We start from the raw sequence: 15,686 nt of genomic DNA, 5'->3' as shown, positions 1-15,686 counted from the left end.
TGGGGGATTGGTCACCCTAAGTGGCAGCTGGGTGGTGGTTCTTTAGTGCTATAGCCAAGGGCAGTGTGCCATTTGGTAACATGATCATATTTAAATTGTTTTAGCTAAAGATGGATTTCTCATCTTCTGTTTCCAAAGTAAGCCTACCAATCAAAGGTGACATTCCAATAAAACTGCAGCTTTAAAATATGAACTGTATACATTCTACCCCTTCTTACCCATAGGAAGATATCGGTGGTAAGAAGGAATTGACTTCGAATCTTCCTGTGGATTGTGCACCTTTAATACCTGTTTCCTGTTGTCCCTTTCAGTGTTCTATACAGTAACAGACCTAAAAACTATGCGTTAGATTCTGGTATTGGCAAAGTTGCCTTTTAAGTGCACTGAGCATCAAAAAGGACAGTGGTTGTTCTGCTCACTGGCCTACCCTCCAAGGCAGCATGATGGCCGGGTATGTGGTAGGGTGGGCATAAACGACTGGTGACAGTAGTGACCTTGTTTCGTTTCAGCCTCGTTTTGAGCTCTCTCATGTTCCTCCTGTGTTAGGATGAAGATTGCAATGGAAAGAACAGTGGTCATGAAAGTGAGCCACCAGCAACCACCGAGGCTGTGCACTACCTCTACATCCAGGTGAGGCCCTGCACACAGCTCAGTGACTCAGCAACTCCCAGCAGTTGCTGGTGAGTAGGTTTTGGGAGATGAGAGTAAGAGAGCGAGCAGAAGAGGGCTCAGCAGCACTGCCAGGGGTGAACTGGCCAGAGAGGATTGCAGAATGGAGGCCCTTTCCCTCAGCCTTGAACCCAAACTCTCTGGTACCAGAACAACAGACAGCATAAGGCAGTGGTTTCCAGTTCTAAGCTCACCTGGATTGTGGAAGTTCACATTCTGGATCCACCAGTCACAGCTAAGGGAGCTCAGGCAAAGTTCTTCAGCATCCTGTGTCCCAGGATGCTGGGACATTTAATCACCTGTAATTTAATTTAATCACTTATAAATTAAATAATAGCAGGTACCTTAATGACTTGTGAGGAATAAACACAGTAATGTGTGTAAAGTAATTAGAACCATACCCAAGGCCACAGGCGCTAGACTGTACACGTACAGAAATTCTGTTTTGTCTAACAAGTTAAATCTGGGCAAGTAAGTTACGAGGCATGTAACATCCTCGTGTGCACAGAAGACACACCAGCCTGGCTTTAGGAAAGCGGCTTGTCCTGGAACCCCTGAGGGATAGGAGAACCAGCTCCAGTGAGGCATTGCTAAAGGTAAGCCTATAGGCTTCGTCCTGCTCCCTCTCCCAAAGGCCATATTCTGGACAGTGGGAGCCTGCCAGCAGAGGGACAGCCACAAACCAAAGAGGAAATCGTGCCTCTGGCCCAAGAGAACAGGACTGTGGGTCATTATTAGTGTTTTCAATCACATCTGCAAGGAGGCAGATCTTTAAATGTGAGATTCAGTACTATGCCAAAGAAGGAACCCTCAGACAAGTGTAATGTTTCAAAAGAGGTTAGTTAGGTGGCTACTTTACAGAAGTTGCAGCTGGTTTTAGGTTTTTCCTAACATAAATCACTCACACTCATGGTAAAATGTTTGTCTCCCAAACTGCTGACTATTGAGTGGCTTCTCCACTCCAGGTACTCTCTGAAGAGTTACAGTGAGGCGGGAGTGTGTAAGGGAGGTGTGTGAAGTGCCGGTACCAGCATGGTGTGGGAGGCAGAGGCCCTCTGGAAGACAAGTCAGAATTTGCAGATGTCATTCTGAGCCTGGAAGGGTATTTCTCTCTTTTAAAATGACATGTTCCTCTCTTTAAAAGCAACAACAAAAAAATCCTTCATGAGAAATCTCAGCTTTGATGCTAGTTTGAAACATACAGTCTAGTTTCATAAATCAAATGCTATATGTTGATCTAGGACTTAAATGACATTGCCTTGTTTTCTGACAGATTAATACAGTCAAGCAGGATGAGATAGAGCCCTTTCTTGAATATTTAGATATTTACAGAGTTTTACTCTAGACTTGAAGGCCGTTGTCATTAATTTAACGTACAAATGAGAGAAGCTAGTGACATCATTGAATTACTAATTAGCCCTTCTTGAAAATATGGGCTTGGAAATGATCTTGTAAAACTAAATAAAATTTTATTTAATTCTGTTTTCGTATTACTTGTGACAAGGCTTTTAAAGTCTTATTTTTTAATAAACAATAATATGAAAAATAAGAATGATTTTGTTGGAATGCTAAGAGTATGCTTCTTCCCCCCAGGTTTTTTTTTAACACTGTTGGTTTCTTTTTTTAATTAAAAAAAGATAAGCCTTTCCTATAAGTACTTAAAATCTGTGGTACATGTTTTAAAATACAGGATTACACTAATTGCCACTGTTCTCCTTGACTGAAACTCTGTCATCAAATCCTGCCTGGTTCGTTCTTATCTATAGATGGAGTACTGTGAGAAGAGCACTTTACGAGACACCATTGACCAGGGACTGTATCGAGACACCGTCAGGCTCTGGAGGCTTTTCCGAGAGATTCTGGATGGATTGGCTTATATCCATGAGAAAGTAAGCTTGGCACCATTTCACATCTGAAATACTTCACATAAAATTTATAACAAAAGTAAATATGAAACTTGAGAAAAACTGAAATAGAGGGAAAATTATGGGTATTTTGAAATAAATCTATGTTTACAGGAAATAGAACATACCAAAAGGTAAGAAAATAGCATAAAACCTCTCAGTTCAGAGAAAACACTGAAGGATAGGACGGGGGTCAGCAAACCATGGTGCCCACAGGAGCTCTCGCCACTTGTGTTCGTCCTGTGAGCTAAGGACGGCTTTTACAGTTTTCAGTGGTTGTGAAAAAGATCGAAAGAAGGGTAATATCTCATGACGCCTGAAAGCCCTGTGAAGTTGAAGCGTGTGTCCCTTGGTCGCGTTACGCTGCATCCTGGCCGTGACAGCTTATGTGGTGCCTGCGGCTGTGCTTGTGCTGCTGCTGTACAGTTAGGTAGTTGCGGCGGAGCCTGTGTGGCCCATAAAACCTGGAAGATGTACTGTCTGACCCTTTACAGAAAATGTCTGCCAGCCTCTGGGTTAGGTGGAAATACTAGAACAAGTATGGAAGGTGAGGAGGCTTCCCTGAGTGGTTTAGAGAAAGTGAGAGTATGATTGATTCATGCCAAGGTGTGTGATTCTGACTCAGTGCTGCCCTTCCTAGGAACATGGAAAACCAGAAAGTCATCTAGCAAGAGCAGAGATGAGACTGAGAACATAGCTTGCCAGGTGTATAAAATGTCACTTTAAAACTAGAAATTGTCATCACGATGTAAATGCTAATGGACCTAGCTTCAGGATGAAATGCAGCTTACATTTTAAACATGAGATTCTCTAATACATTAGCATAAATATGTTTTTTTCCCCCCTGTGCCTCAAGTTTCTTCAACCTTAAAATGTTTATACTGTACTATATTTATACTAAAAGACCAGGACTCTAATTTACAGACCCACTCCAATACTCTTGCCTGGAAACTCCCATGGACAGAGGAGCCTGGTAGGCTGCAGTCCATGGGGTCGCTAAGAGTTGGACACAAGTGAGCGACTTCCCTTTCACTTTCCACTTTCATGCATTGGAGAAGGAAATGGCAACCAACTCCAGTGTTCTTGCCTGGAGAATCCCAGGGACGGGGGAGCCTGGTGGGCTGCCATCTCTGGGGTCGCACAGAGTTGGACATGACTGAAGCGACTTATCAGCAGCAGTTTATAAATAGAGGAAGAAATGAAAAGGGTGTTTGTCTCCCTGACCAGAACAGGAGACATGATGCAGCAGAGAGAAAGATCATTGAAAGTCTGATAGAGCGATGCCGAAGGGAACCGTTTGGATCAGACCTGATCAGGACCACCAGCAGGTTGACTGGGATAGGGTGGCAAAGGCAGTCGGGAGACATTACAGAGGCCAGACAGCCTAGACTAGCATGGTCAGCAGGAGACGGCCTCATCCGATTTTTCTCACTAGGTTGTCCTTTAAAATGAGGGAACAGGAATAACATAAGCTATTCTTAGGAAAAAATATTGTTGGTTTCTTTGCTCTCTTCCATCAGGGAATGATTCACCGAGATTTGAAGCCTGTCAACATTTTTTTGGACTCTGATGACCATGTCAAAATAGGTGATTTTGGTTTGGCCACCGACCATCTAGCCTTTGCTGTGAGTATTTTTTTATTCAAGTGTGCCTAAAAACGAACACATGTGCCTTGATTATCCTGTCTTCTAACATTCTCATGAGTTCCCTGAACTCTGCTGTGTGATGCCCAGGACGTATACAAGTCTGAAGGGGTGGCTGCAAATTATCTTGCAGACTTTGAGATTGTGAATATGTTTTACTGAGTGCATTCCACTTGAGAGACAAACAATTATGAGTTTGTGGGTGATGTTTAGGGCAAAGGCACATAATACTTTATGAAATGACTTGGTATTTTGGTCTACCATGCCAGACACTGGGCAAGATGTTTTATACTCCAGGGACTTTTAACTTAAGGAAATAAGACTCAAAAACCATGAAACATCAGGAGAATGAGTTCTAGACAGCACAAGTCAGAAAGTATTAATGTTATTCACAACATTGTAGTTTAACAAACAAAGCTAAAACAATGTGAGTGAAATAGTCATATAAGATTAAAATACTGAAATTTACATATGGTTATGAGGATAAAGAAACACTGTATAGAGAAAAGAGCATTTCAGATGGGCCTGAAAGGACAGGTGGGAGTCCAGTAGGCTGGGATCGAGGGCAGGGCCTGGTGACACCAGAGTCAGGGGTTCCAGAGAAAAAGAACGGCATAAGCAAAGGCCCTAGGGTAAGCAGACATGACTGTCGAAGGCCAGCCTGTTGTCTGGTTGGTTGAAACAATGAGGGTGTAGGGGAGCCATGAAAGAAGATGGCTTAAGGTTGGGGATTCTTGGAGGTGATTGAATACTAGGGGAAGAATTTTACTTAACATCATGAGCCAGAGCTTAAGGCACCAAAGTCTGTGATAAACACAGTTAATTCTAAGGGTGGTCAGAGGAAGAAATTAATGGTGAGAAGGACCAAAGGGGCTAAATTAGAAGGTGATGTTAGAAGGTACAGAGAGGGAGGGAGTGGAAGGGGGACAGTAAGGACTGGGTCCTGACCAGAATGGCAGCGAATCCAAAGAGTGCTGAGACCAAACGAACGAATTTAATTTGATGTCTCAGCTTTAGTCTACAGACGGTCTATGTCTGTCGGCTTTAGTCTATAGACAGACATTTAGTCTATGTCTGTCAGCCTTTAGTATATAAGGGCCTCCCCTATAAGGGGGCCTTCCCAGGTGGCACAGTGGTAAAGAATCTGCCTGCCAATGCAGAAAATGAGGGAGACGCAAGTTCGATCCCTGGGTGGGGAAGATCCCCTGGAGAAGGAAATGGCAACTCACTCCAGTATCTTGCCTGGGAAATTCCATGGACAAAGGAGCCTGGCAGGCTACAGTCCATGGGGTCGCAAAGAGTCCAACACAACTGAGTGACTGAGCACATGCACGTGAAGTAGGTAAGAGCTCAAGCTCTGGATGCCCGCTGCCCTGGGCTAGAAACCTTGGGTAAGTTATTTAATTCCTAGTATCTTTTCTAAAACATGTGCCTAATGTAAGTACCGAATTCACAGTTGTCACCACAATTAAAATAAGAATCTAGGTGAGCCCTGGAACAGTGCCCAGCTCTGAGAATGTTACAGCTGTTGTTTTCCGTGGCAGTGCTTATACCAGGAATCCATGGAGTGATGACAGAAAAATAGTGATTCGGGCTAATGCAAGACAGCACTGTCACAGATGTAGTGGAGGAGGTGAGGCTCCCTAAGAGGTATTAGCAGCTCTGGAGGGATACATTTGGTGACCAGCCTCTGGGACAGAAGAGTGAAAATTGATCCAGATAAAGTAGTAGCAGTGGGAAAGTTAGAAAGTGAGTTTGTTGTTATTAGTCTTCTTTTACTCTTTCCCCTAAATAGATTCTGTTGTGAAATATGAAAATAAATTAGTTTTGGTAAATTTTAAGGGGTTCTGCCATGAAGGAGGTCTTCATGGCAAGGTGGTGAATTGCCCCTCTCCTTGACCTCATTGGGTTTCCAGTGAGCCCTACATTAGTAGGCTAACTGAACTAAAAAAATCTATAGCTCAGAAAAGCATTATTACAGTTGTTCTGGATTCTTTGTAGTATCTTTTATTCAGTCTTCATTTAGAAGTGATAATCCATTCCTGTGGAATAACATTTTAATTTGATATTTGGCTTACTTATATTTTTAGGCTGACGGCAAACAAGATGACACATCAGGAGATCACTTGATTAAATCAGACCCTTCAGGTAAATCCAGAAACTGTGTATTTAATTCATGTGTTAATAAGCAGTCCACAAAATTTCCTTTTTTCACTTTTTTTTTAACATACAAAAAGCTGTACATATGTAATGTATACAACTTGAGGCCTTTCGAGATACATGCACACTTAGAAAACATCACCATAATCATATCCATCACCTCCAAGTTTCTCCCCATCACCATAATCATATCCATCACCTCCAAGTTTCTCCCCATCACCATAATCATATCCATCACCTCCAAGTTTCTCCCTGCCCTCTTACTTATTATTACTATCATTACCAATTTTGTGATAAGAATACTTAACAGGACAGTTTTAAATATGCAATACAATATAAAATTTCTCAATTTGAAGCCTGTTTTTCACTTGTAAAGATTTTATTCTAAAGCAAATTATAATTATTCATTAAGTTAACAAAATTATGAACATTCTTTTTTTCCCCTCTTCACTTTATTGATTGTTTTTAAGGACTCTTAAGAAATTAGAGCTTCAATTAGAATAATTTGGTTCTGTGGGCAAGCAGTTATACTGTGACCCCAGGTGGTAGTGGGAGATTACCTCATGACCTGGCCTGTCTGAGATCCTCCTGCCTGACACTACCCCTTTACCACAGCAGAGCCAAGGTATGTGGCCGGCCATCCACGATTTAGGGTTAACAGCTTGGTGAAATGTATGCTGCTTCTTCCTGTGAATAGTGTCAACAGACTGTGTCTCACTCTTAAGAAACTTTTTTTTTTTTTTTTTAAATAAAAATTTGTCTTATCTCTAAGTCCTGTTATTAGACACCTTTTCCCTGCCTTCTTCCATGTAGGTCATTTGACTGGGATGGTTGGCACTGCTTTATATGTAAGCCCTGAGGTCCAAGGAAGCACCAAATCTGCATACAACCAGGTAAAAAAAGAAGCTTTGGGGGGAAAAGGAAAGATCAAGAGAGAGAGAGAGAGAGAGAGAGAAAAGAAAGAGTATAAAGATCACAGCACTGGGGGTTCAGTTACCAGCTGAGATAGCAGGAAACATTCATTCACTCAGTCAGTTCAGTTCAGTCACTCAGTCGTGTCCGACTATTTGCAACCCCATGGACTGCAGCATGCCAGGCTTCCCTGTCTATCACCAGCTCCTGGAGTTTGCTCAAACTCATGTCTATCAAGTCGGTGATGCAGTCCAGCCATCTCATCCTCTGTCGTCCCCTTCTTCTCCTGCCTTCAATGTTTCCCAGCATCAGGGTCTTTTCCAGTGAGTTAGTTCTTCGCATCAGGTGGCCAAAGTATTGGAGTTTCAGCTTCAGCATCAGTCCTTCCAATGAACACCCAGGACTGGTTTCCTTTAGGATGGACTGGTTGGATCTCCTTGCTGTCCAAGTCTGTATCATGTATCTGTTGAGTGACTGTTCCAGGTAGGACACGTGATGCCCAAAGACAGCGACTGAAGCTGGCACTCTTGCTGCCAAGGAGCTTACAGTCCTTCTGTCCATCTAAAGAAGATTTGAACTAACTGGCCCTGGGCCAGGCCCTGGGAACACAGGGAACAAGGCAATCAACTAATAAGACATCTTATTCCAGCCTTGAGGGGACTTGTCCACTAATGGATGAACCAAACAAGTAAAAATTCTTAAATCACAAACTATGTAAGAACTAAGAAGAAAAGAAATGGGATCCAGTGACCAGAGGACAATAAGGAGCATCGTCTTTAGGTTGACTGATTACAGAAAGCCTCCCCGAGAGGATGGCTATCCTGATAAAAGGAAAAGAGGGAGAAATCACAAGAGTTGGGGCCTGGAGCTTGGCTCGGAGGGGAGAGGGATAAGCAGAGGAAACAGCACGTCAGAGAGAAGTGTGTTAGCATGGGTGAGAGCTGGCATGGTGTGGTGCTCTTAGGACGGTCACAAAGAAGGTCAGACTGGCTACAGCAAGGTGAGCCACGGGGGCAAGAGGCACAAAGCAAAGCTGGGGGGGAAGCCAGGGTCAGGTGATGCAGGAGGGCCCATGTGGCCATGATAAGGAGTGAGCACAGGCAGCCCTGAAGGATCTTGAGCGAGAGAGTTCATTCCACCTGCTGCCGGACGCCTTGCAGAAATCCAAATGGGGCGGCTGAGCTAGGACTGGAGTGGTGGCAGTAGAGATCAGGTTTGCTGTTTAGTCGCTCAGGCGTGTCCGACTTTTGCAACCCCATGGACTGCAGCACGCCAGGCTTCCCTGTCCTTCACTATCTCCAGAGTTTGCTCAAACTCATGTCGATCGAGTCAGTGATGCCATCCAACGCTCTCATCCTCTCTCACCTCCTTTTCCTCCTGCCCTCAGTCTTTCTCAGCATCATTATCTTTTCCAATGAATCAACTCTTCACATCAGGTGGCCAAAGTATTAGAACTTCAGCTTCAGCATCCAATGAATATTCAGGGTGATTTCCTTTAGGATTGACTGGTTTGATCTCCTTGCTGTCCAAGGGACTCGCAAGCGTCTATTCGAGCACCACAATTTGAAAGCATCAATTCTTTGGCACTCAGCCTTCTTTCTGGTCCAACTCTCACATCCATACATGACTACAGGAAAAACCATAGCTTTGACTAGATGGGCCTTTGTCGCCAAAGTGATGTCTCTGAAGTGTGCAGATATGAGATACATGTTGGAGGGGACATGACAGGTTTTCCTAATGGAGTGGGTGTTGGGTGAGGAAAAGGAAGGGAAACAGGACAATACTCAGCTTTCTGCCTGGAGCAGCTAGGGGAAGGGTAGTTGACTGAGCCTAGGAACCCTGAAGAAAGACGTGGGAGGTAGAGGAGAGGATGGCAAAGAAAACTGCCTGGGGCACGTTAAGAAGGAAATGCCAGATGAGAAATCCGATTGGAGCGGTCCAGTCTGCTGCTGAAGACTCAAGACTCAAGTTCAGAAGAAAGGTCAAAGTCAGAGGTATAAATTTGAGAGTCATCAGCACACAGATGGGATTTAAAAGCTTGAGCCCGGCTGAGATCACTTAGGGCAAGACCCATAGAGGTGAATTTTTAAAATACATGAGGCAGGCAGTCTGCATCAAAGCGTATTTTCAAGCTTGCGGTGGCAACTCTAGTGTGGGTTTTGCCTCTGACGGGAGCACCAGGCAGTGACAGAGCTGGAGGCGAGGATGAGGGTGTGGAGAGATGGACATGCCCACCCTGAGGGAGGGGAGGCACCTTTAGTGTCACCATTCCAGTTTAGCTTGCAAGAGGATGATGGAATCCTTGAAAGGATTTTGGCCTAGCACTTTTCCACCTTTTGAAATGTATCCTAAGGAAACAAGCAGGGACAGCCAAAATGATTGGTGTGAAAGAGGTTTGTCACAGCATTGTTTATAACAGGGCGGAATTGTAAGTGTTTAAAAGTAGAGAACTGGTTAAATTATGGGGCTTCCATGTAATTGAATATGTCATTAAAATCACGTTTTAGAAAAATGACATTATAGTATTAAAATATTCTTTTGTGTTAGGAGAATAAAAGTTAGTGGTTCTAGTTTTAGTGCGTGCGTGCGTGTGTGTGTGTGTGTGTGTATAGATATTTTTTTAAAAGGCACAGAATGGGCATATCTTAGCCATCAATTGTAAATTTCTTTAGGCAGCGTGGTTATGGATAGTTGCTATTTTATCCTTGGTGCTTTTGTGTATATTCCACGTTTTTCTACAGCTAACGTGTAGGAAATGACAGGATGAATGTTTGTTTTTAAGACTTTGGAGGTCACTGGTTGGAGAGGCTCTCCTACTAATCCTCGAGTCCAACTGCATTCAAGTTTTCCTTGGAAACGGCTTCTGTGCCTGCGTGCAGTGTACCATGAGCAGTCTCGCCCTTGGCCTCTTTGTGCTCGGCTGCCTGTGCTCAGACACAGGACCTTCTGAACATCCTCTTCCCCTTGGCAGCTGCCTACCTGAGACTCTGCACTGACTTGCCTTGTATCTTCTTTCCTTGTATTTCCATATTTTGTGGGGATTTGTCACACGATCTTTCTGTTGTGCTGTGCTTCTGTCCTCATCAGTATGGCTTTGCAATCAGTGGCTGATATTTGCTATCAGATGCAGATTATGCTGTGTTTCCCTTTTGAGATGATCAGTAAAAATGCAGTTTTGTTGTCATGTTGTTTAGTTGCTCAGTCGTAACTCTTTGTGTCCCCATAGATTGCAGCCCACCAGGCTTCTATGTCCGTGGGATTTTACAGGCAAGAATACTGGAATGGGTTGCCATTTCCTACTCCAGGGAATCTTCCCAACCCAGGGAATGCATCTGTGTCTCCATATCTGCAGCATTGCAGGTGGATTCTTTATCACTGAACCACTGCAGAAGCCCTGTAAAGATACAAAGCTAACTCTTTTAAAGATGTCAGTTGTCCTTGCTCTGTAATAGTTATTCTCAGTGTGTGGCCAGGGGTTATCTATGTCTGTGGGTAGGGCTGAACCAGTTACAATCAATTTTTAAGAAAAATGTTGAAGTCATGCCAAATATTTTATCATCTAAATATAAAAATATCATCTATATTTTATACTTACAGGTTTGTTTGTTTGTTTTTATAGGACAGAGTGAATTTTTTCTCATATGGTTTATTTTTCACTTAGGTGAACATTATCCCATCTAACAGTGCTCATCCTCTAATTCCCTATTGGATTATGCTTTCATATCTAGGCTCTAAATGTAATTCTTTTTCCTCCTCAGAAAGTGGATCTCTTCAGCCTGGGGATTATCTTCTTTGAGATGTCCTATCATCCCATGGTCACAGCCTCAGAAAGAATCTTTGTTCTCAACCAGCTCAGAGATGTATGTATCAGATGTTTTAGTGCTTCTGTTTCCAGTAACCTGAATCTTAGCATGGACATTAGAATTCAGTGCCGGGTATTTATCTGTTATTTATAATATAGAAAGAGGTGGTCCTGTTATAATTTTCTATGTTTTCTAGTAAATGGAAATTCATCTCAGCTTATGCACTTACAATGATAAGAAACTTACCCCAAATTGATTTATTTGGGGAGATATTGCTAGGTAATCCTTTTTAAAAATATTTTGAGATTTCCTCTTGATTTTAAAACAAAGGAATTTTAAATTTTTGCATAATATCAATATAGTTACAGCAGTGGGAAAGGGTTATAAGGATAGCAAATATTTAGATCTAGAAATTAAAAAGTTCCAGCTAAATGTACCAGATATAATAATGCCTAAAGAATACCACTATGACCAGAAGGTAAGTGCGGTCTGGGGTAAAAATCAGCCACTTGAATTTTTTTCTCAAAGAGATCTCCCTCAGTCTTCTTGGGTTTGATCCCTGCCTTTTCCCAAACTAAAAGGGACTAATGTTGGAGTGTGTGAGGTCAAGGGTGCCCATGGGCATCAGCATTAAGATGAGGGGAGAATAGCATGAGGAAGATTTAGATTCACATATTCCTGTGTAAGAGAGATGAAGAATCTTCTTCTTCCTTCCTAGAGCAGAACCAAGTATGCCTGTCTGTTGGTATTAATCACATACAGTGTGACTAAGAATACCCTGTGAGGTATCTCAGGAAGGAGTTTGATAGTTTAACTGCCAGGACAGCATGGGCAGCTGTGTTCATCATGTATCAGAGGAAACAAAGAGATTACTGTGTCCTTGCCTTGACTTGGAATGCTCTTCATTGGTGAAGTGCCTTTCTTTAGTCTAATATTCATGTTTGTTGCCTCATTTCAAGAATATCTCAACTGCCAGGTTAATGTTACGATTGAGGTCTTATTTACCAGAAAGGTGAGAAGTTTGAGGGGGTGGGTAGAGATTTTCACGTTGGTTTTTTCTTACTCTGTGTTAACCGTTTTGTATTTTTACCTTTGTTTGTTTAATAAGGTTACTCTTGTCTTTCTCTGAAGCCATTAGATGGTAAAATACTTTGTTCTCAAACGAGGTGCTTTCTGTCACCTAGGCTGTCATTTGGGTGAAGTTAGTGTTAAAATAATACGTGTGTCCTTGGAAGAATGGACATTGGGTTTCAAGATGAGTGTCTTGTCCATCTCCCCTTGTTAGCAAACTTTCATTTCTCTATTTGATTTTCTTACCTCTGGTGAATAAAATGCTTTCACGTTTTATTGTGAAAATGTGGCAGTCTGCCAAGCACTTGCTGATTTGAATACAATATTTTTTTTAGCCCACTTCGCCTAAATTTCCAGAAGACTTCGATGATGGAGAGCATACAAAGCAGGTAATTTTCTGATACTTTAATTACTGTGTTCTCACTCTGGAGTTTTAATTACTATTTTTCTTCTTCAATTAGTAATCTTCTGCCACTCATTCTCTTGTGTCGTGGGAACAACGTGGGGGAAAGTATCAAAAGATGGAGTACTTAAAATGTATTTAGACTTGAAAAACACTGTAAAAATGCCAAGGGCTGGCATAAAAAATTAACGAACTACAGGGTTCTTTTTTGTGATTCCTCATGCTTTTGAAGTACTCTTTGGACCTTTGGCTTAGCTATTGAAGAAAGAGAACACTCTTACAGCTCATTGTTTGAGATAAAGCTTGAAACTTTAAGAAAAAGAAAATACATTTTGAAACTGTAATTTTGTCCTGTCTTATATTGGTTAAAGTAGCTTATATTGTAAAGGGGAAGACTAGACAGTTAGATGGTACAGTAATTTAAACAAAATAATTTTCCCCCATACTATAAATATATGTGTGTGTGTACACGCGTGTGCCTGCTAAGTTGGCTTCAGTTGTGTCTGACTCTTTGCTACCCTATAGACTGTAGCCCTCCAGGCTTCTCTGTGGGTTTTCCAGGCAAGAACACTGGAGTGGATTGCCATGCCCTCCTCCCAAGGAATCTTCCCTACCCAAGGATCGAACCCATATCTCTTAAATCTCTTGCATTGGCAGGCAGGTTATTTACCACTAGCGCAACCTGGGAAGGCCCTATAGTATATGTATGTCAGAGTAAATTATTAGCATCTGGCTAATATGAAGGAATAATCATTAGTGAATTTATTATAGTGCTTCTGGTGTGCCTTTCTTCTTAGTGCTGGCTGTTTGTCTTAGAGGAACCTTCCATGGTCAATACTCTTGTCATGTAGAAGTTTACTCCTTAAACTGATTTCTTAACAATTATAATCAAGGCAGAATCCCTTATTTAAATTTTAATGTTGAGAACAGAAACCTAGCTAGAATATTGCATTAATTTGCTACTTTTTGATTATTGGTTTTGTATCTGGATGGACTTAACTTTTTTAGACTAATTTTCCTCCCCTGTAAAATAGAGATATTAAATATCCTTTATTTTATATTGGTACAAACATCCTATAATTTGGTAGCGTTTAACATATGACATTTGTTTATGGTTCGAGGGACCCATTCTGCCTCAAATGTTGAATTAGTGAAGAACCATTAGAAAGTGGCTTCCCAGGTGTCTCAGTGGTAAAGAAACTGCCTGCCAATGTAGAAGACACAAGTTTTGATTCCGGCATCAGGAAGATCCCCTAGAGGAGGAAGCAGCCACTCACTCCAGTTTTCTTGCCCGGGAAGTCCAATGGACAGAGGAGCCTAGTAGGCTATAGTCCATGGGGTTGCAAAGAATCGGACATGACTGAGTGACTGAGCATACATTAAAAAATACATTGAGTCGTGTTTCTCCTTTTACTAGCTATTATCATTGATCTGAACTGAGTTGTTCCCTGTGTTTTTTAGGGTGTCATAAATAAATACTCAAATCATAGCATTTCCCTGTAACGAGGTCAGTCTTATTCAGTATTCCCACATGGTGGCTCCTGTGGGGTTGTAGTTAAACTGCAGACATAAGCACAGCTATACATACCATTTCTCAAGACAGCGATTGTCCTCCTAGCACAAGGACTTACTGGGCACCCTGGAGCATTTGCACGGGGGCTGTAGAAACTTAACCAGATAAAACCATATATAAACTTAACCTTATATAAACTGTGTAAACTTCACCACCACAGCCACTGCCGCTGCTGCCTCCCATATCACATTGTTGCTTTTTATCTGCAAGAAGGCAGCATAGAAAATGCTTATTGACTGAGTATAACAGTTACTGCCACATACAGAAATTAAGTATTACTATCAATTTTGCTGAATAGGATATTATGTTTACCAGTTGAATTTAACATATATATTCATAAAGTTATATCACATCAGTTCCTTTCTTTATATGAAAAATAATTACCTGTGTTTTTAATTCTAGCCTCAACCAGGGTTAGGGATTATGGGGGAGGGTATTTTAAAGATATGTAATTAAAGATGCTTAATGAGATTCATCTATATTGAGGTTTTCTGATCTCAAGTATTCCTCTAACTCCTTATAAACAAGAGAATTACAGAATCATTCTGGGGCCTTTCAAAGGTTTAAGCAGGGAACTATAGTATCTTCAAATAGTTCCCTGCTTAATTAGGTAGTAGCTATGAAGGTATAATAAATGAGTAACAGAAGAGAATTCAAGGGAATGGTATGAATACAGATAACATAAAAACAAGATGTTTTCTACTGATTTAGGGATTCCAGCAGCTCTTAAGCATTATATTTTCTACTAAAATTAGGCACCTAAAAATAACTTGTTTTATGTTCTTGTATCTTGTGTGGTTCAAGAACTGTACCAAAAAAGCTGTATTTTAGATACAGTGTGTTTAGAAGGCCTAACTTTTGCTTCTATGTCTTTGTTGAAGGTTTTTTGGTCCTTTATAACAGTGAAGTACAAAAAGGGCCTCTAACCTTTTAGGAAAGATATTATATTAATATTACCTTGTTTCACAATCCTGTGACCATAATGAACTATTGGGGGGAAATGACAAATTCAGAAATTTCAGAAATACCAACTCAAATGGACCATCTAAGGGGAAGAAGTGTGTCCTTTGGGACCTGAACCAACCACCAGCTTGCTGGGAGAATTCCCGAGCACCATCCATCGCATCCCATCCCCAGTATTGCATTGTAGAAATCTGTCATCTCCTGGCTGTTGAACCACGATCCGGCGAAGCGGCCCACGGCCACAGAACTGCTCAAGAGCGAGCTGCTGCCCCCGCCCCAGATGGAGGAATCGGAGCTGCACGAGGTGCTGCACCACACCCTGGCCAACGTGGACGGGAAGGCCTACCGCACCATGATGGGCCAGATCTTCGCCCAGCGCATCTCCCCTGCCATCGACTACACCTACGACAGTGACATACTGAAGGTGGGGTAAGCCATGGCTTGAAAGAGCTTTACCCGCTCTACAAAAGGATCAAGTCCATTCCTGAACTTCCCTGGGTTTCTTTAATGCCTCCAACATAAATTCTCTCTTTTTTTTAAATTGAAGCAGAGTTGATTTACAGTATTGTAATAGTTTCAGGTATA

The 15,686-nt window shown here is 41.9% G+C and overlaps 1 protein-coding gene across 3 annotated transcripts in view; it reads left to right on the top strand.

The window, feature by feature from the left end:
* EIF2AK4 (eukaryotic translation initiation factor 2 alpha kinase 4) overlaps positions 1-15,686 on the top strand; it is a 98,070-nt gene that overhangs the window by 47,781 nt on the left and 34,603 nt on the right. For all 3 annotated transcript variants that reach the window (XM_006073022.4, XM_006073025.4, XR_328826.4), the window contains exons 14-21: positions 547-630; positions 2,436-2,558; positions 4,094-4,198; positions 6,307-6,364; positions 7,190-7,269; positions 11,047-11,148; positions 12,498-12,551; positions 15,289-15,525. In XM_006073022.4, coding sequence (XP_006073084.3) covers positions 547-630; positions 2,436-2,558; positions 4,094-4,198; positions 6,307-6,364; positions 7,190-7,269; positions 11,047-11,148; positions 12,498-12,551; positions 15,289-15,525 — 843 coding nt within the window. The remainder of the gene's footprint in view (positions 1-546; positions 631-2,435; positions 2,559-4,093; positions 4,199-6,306; positions 6,365-7,189; positions 7,270-11,046; positions 11,149-12,497; positions 12,552-15,288; positions 15,526-15,686) is intronic.

The sequence above is a fragment of the Bubalus bubalis genome, chromosome 11, assembly GCF_019923935.1.
Source record: "Bubalus bubalis isolate 160015118507 breed Murrah chromosome 11, NDDB_SH_1, whole genome shotgun sequence".
Taxonomy (NCBI): Eukaryota; Metazoa; Chordata; class Mammalia; order Artiodactyla; family Bovidae; genus Bubalus; species Bubalus bubalis.
Note: the sequence above shows the minus strand (reverse complement) of the source record. Positions and strands in the feature narration are given on the sequence as shown.